Genomic DNA, 2,012 nt, shown 5'->3' with positions numbered 1-2,012 from the left:
AAACACATAACACGCTCCTTGAAGGGATCTTGTCCAAAGTTTCCCACCAGCATGTACAGTAAAAGCTCGTTAATTCGAACCGCAAGGGGAAGCCGCCTCAGTTCAAATTAACGAAAGTTCGAACTAACGAAAGTGAAGAACAACAGCAGTACACTGCGACTCAGTAGGGCATAACAATTTATTTTTTGAAAAAATCTGTGATCGCGGTCTGCCTTCTTTTCTTGAAGGCGACACCCAGCACTTTTTGCTCTAACGAGCGAATTTGGCGGAAGGCCTCTTCTCCGCCTTCTTGAAAACTTCAGAAGAGACGGGCGGCATTCAATCTGGCCATGACTTCCGCAGCAGAGGGCCGCACTGGTGCTTCGTCCTCCTCCTCATCATCGTCACTGGCAGCGACAGGTTCTGCACTTCTCACCTGACATGTTATGTCGTCATCCGTGAGTGCACCACACACCACTGCACTTGAGTCCACATCGACGTAGTCCGCAAAGCAGACGTCTTCCAAAACGTCCGCCATGGGGGCGGTGACGCCGTGTTCGAGCACCGGTGGCTCGTCAGCTTGCAGAGCTTCTGTGCTGAAGCCACAGTGGCGATAGCAATTTGCTATCGTAAGCGCTGTCACTTGCTCCCAAACACGCACAAGCATGTGTAGTGCACTCAGGAGCATCACTTGGTAGTTATTGCACAAAATAATTCGTTCCAACATTTGACGCCGATAAAATGATTTTAAATTTTTAATTATACCCTGGTCCATGGGCTGCAGTACCGCTGTCGTGTTTGCTGGAAGGAAGGCCAGCTCAATGGCCTTCGTCTCAACGTCGACTTTATGAGCCGAACAGTTGTCCACAAGAAGCAGGACTTTGCGGCCACAGCGTTCGAACTTCTTGTCAAGCTTCCCTAGCCACTGCGCGAACAATTCCCCCGTCATCCAGGCCTTTTTGTTGGCCGCGTAGTCTGATGGGAGGGACCAGATGTTCTTGAAGCAACGAGGATTTCTCGATTTGCCTATCACGAACAGCAGCAACTTCTCAGTCCCAGTCATGTTCGCAACAAGCATCACAGTTATCCGTTCTTTACTTTTTTTCCCTCCCGTGCACTTGTCGCCTTTATACGTGATAGTTTTGGCGAGCAGCAATTTGAAAAATAAGGCAGTTTCATTCGCATTGAATATGTCCTGCGGAGAATACTTTTCCATGTAGCCTTGAAGCACCTCAGAGCGCCAACCTTCACACGTTTCCATGTTGACGGCGTTCATTTCACCCGACACAGCACGGAAAACGAGGTCGTAACGCTCGCGAAAACGGTGCAGCCACCCATCTGAAGCAGCGAAGTCGTCGTAGTCCAGCTGCAGGGCGAAGTCCGCTGCCTTTGCCAGTATGACTGGGCCACTCAGTGGTATGTCCTGCGAACGCATTTTCTTTATCCAAATGAGAAGCGCTTTCTTGAGGTCAGGATACTTTGCAGGCCGCAACCTCCTTCTTTTGCTCGCAACTTCTGCCTGTGAGGCGTCTTCAATAGTCCTCTTATTTTTATATAAGTAGATAGCGTCGTTTTCGGTATACCGTGCTTTTTCGCGATTTCTTGCTTAGGCAAGAGTCCGGCGTCCACTTCCCGCAGGATATCAGCTTTCTCTTGAAGTGTTTTGGCACGGTATTTGCCGCGGGCACACGCCATCAAGTCGCAGCAGCATAATCGCGACAGACGGAAGCTACTCCCGGCGCTAACAACCGAGGCGTACGATGCACGCCCAAGACGGAGAGTGCAGAGATTATAGATAAAGGCTGGGCGACGAAGCTACGACGCACCCGATTTGCTGTGTGCTGGTAATGCCATCTGTCATTTAACAGCAACAGCTACGCAGGATTTGCAAAGGCTCTGAGATCGGCGCTTAAAAAAAACAAATCTTGGAGGTTACATAGGACGGAGAGGAGGCAGCCGCCGAGAGAGAGAGAGATTTGGGGGGGGGAGTGAATAGTAAGAGGCGGTATTTTCTGCACTCTGGCCTCCGCGCC

At 50.5% G+C, this 2,012-nt stretch overlaps 1 protein-coding gene across 1 annotated transcript; it reads right to left on the bottom strand.

The window, feature by feature from the left end:
* Positions 1-298: 298 nt before the first annotated feature.
* Positions 299-1,414, bottom strand: LOC119397729 (tigger transposable element-derived protein 4). Its single transcript, XM_037665144.1, has one exon. The coding sequence runs from the start codon at positions 1,412-1,414 to the stop codon at positions 299-301; it is 1,116 nt and encodes a 371-aa protein (XP_037521072.1).
* Positions 1,415-2,012: the final 598 nt, after the last annotated feature.

The sequence above is a fragment of the Rhipicephalus sanguineus genome, chromosome 6, assembly GCF_013339695.2.
Source record: "Rhipicephalus sanguineus isolate Rsan-2018 chromosome 6, BIME_Rsan_1.4, whole genome shotgun sequence".
Lineage (NCBI taxonomy): Eukaryota > Metazoa > Arthropoda > Arachnida > Ixodida > Ixodidae > Rhipicephalus > Rhipicephalus sanguineus.
Note: the sequence above shows the minus strand (reverse complement) of the source record. Positions and strands in the feature narration are given on the sequence as shown.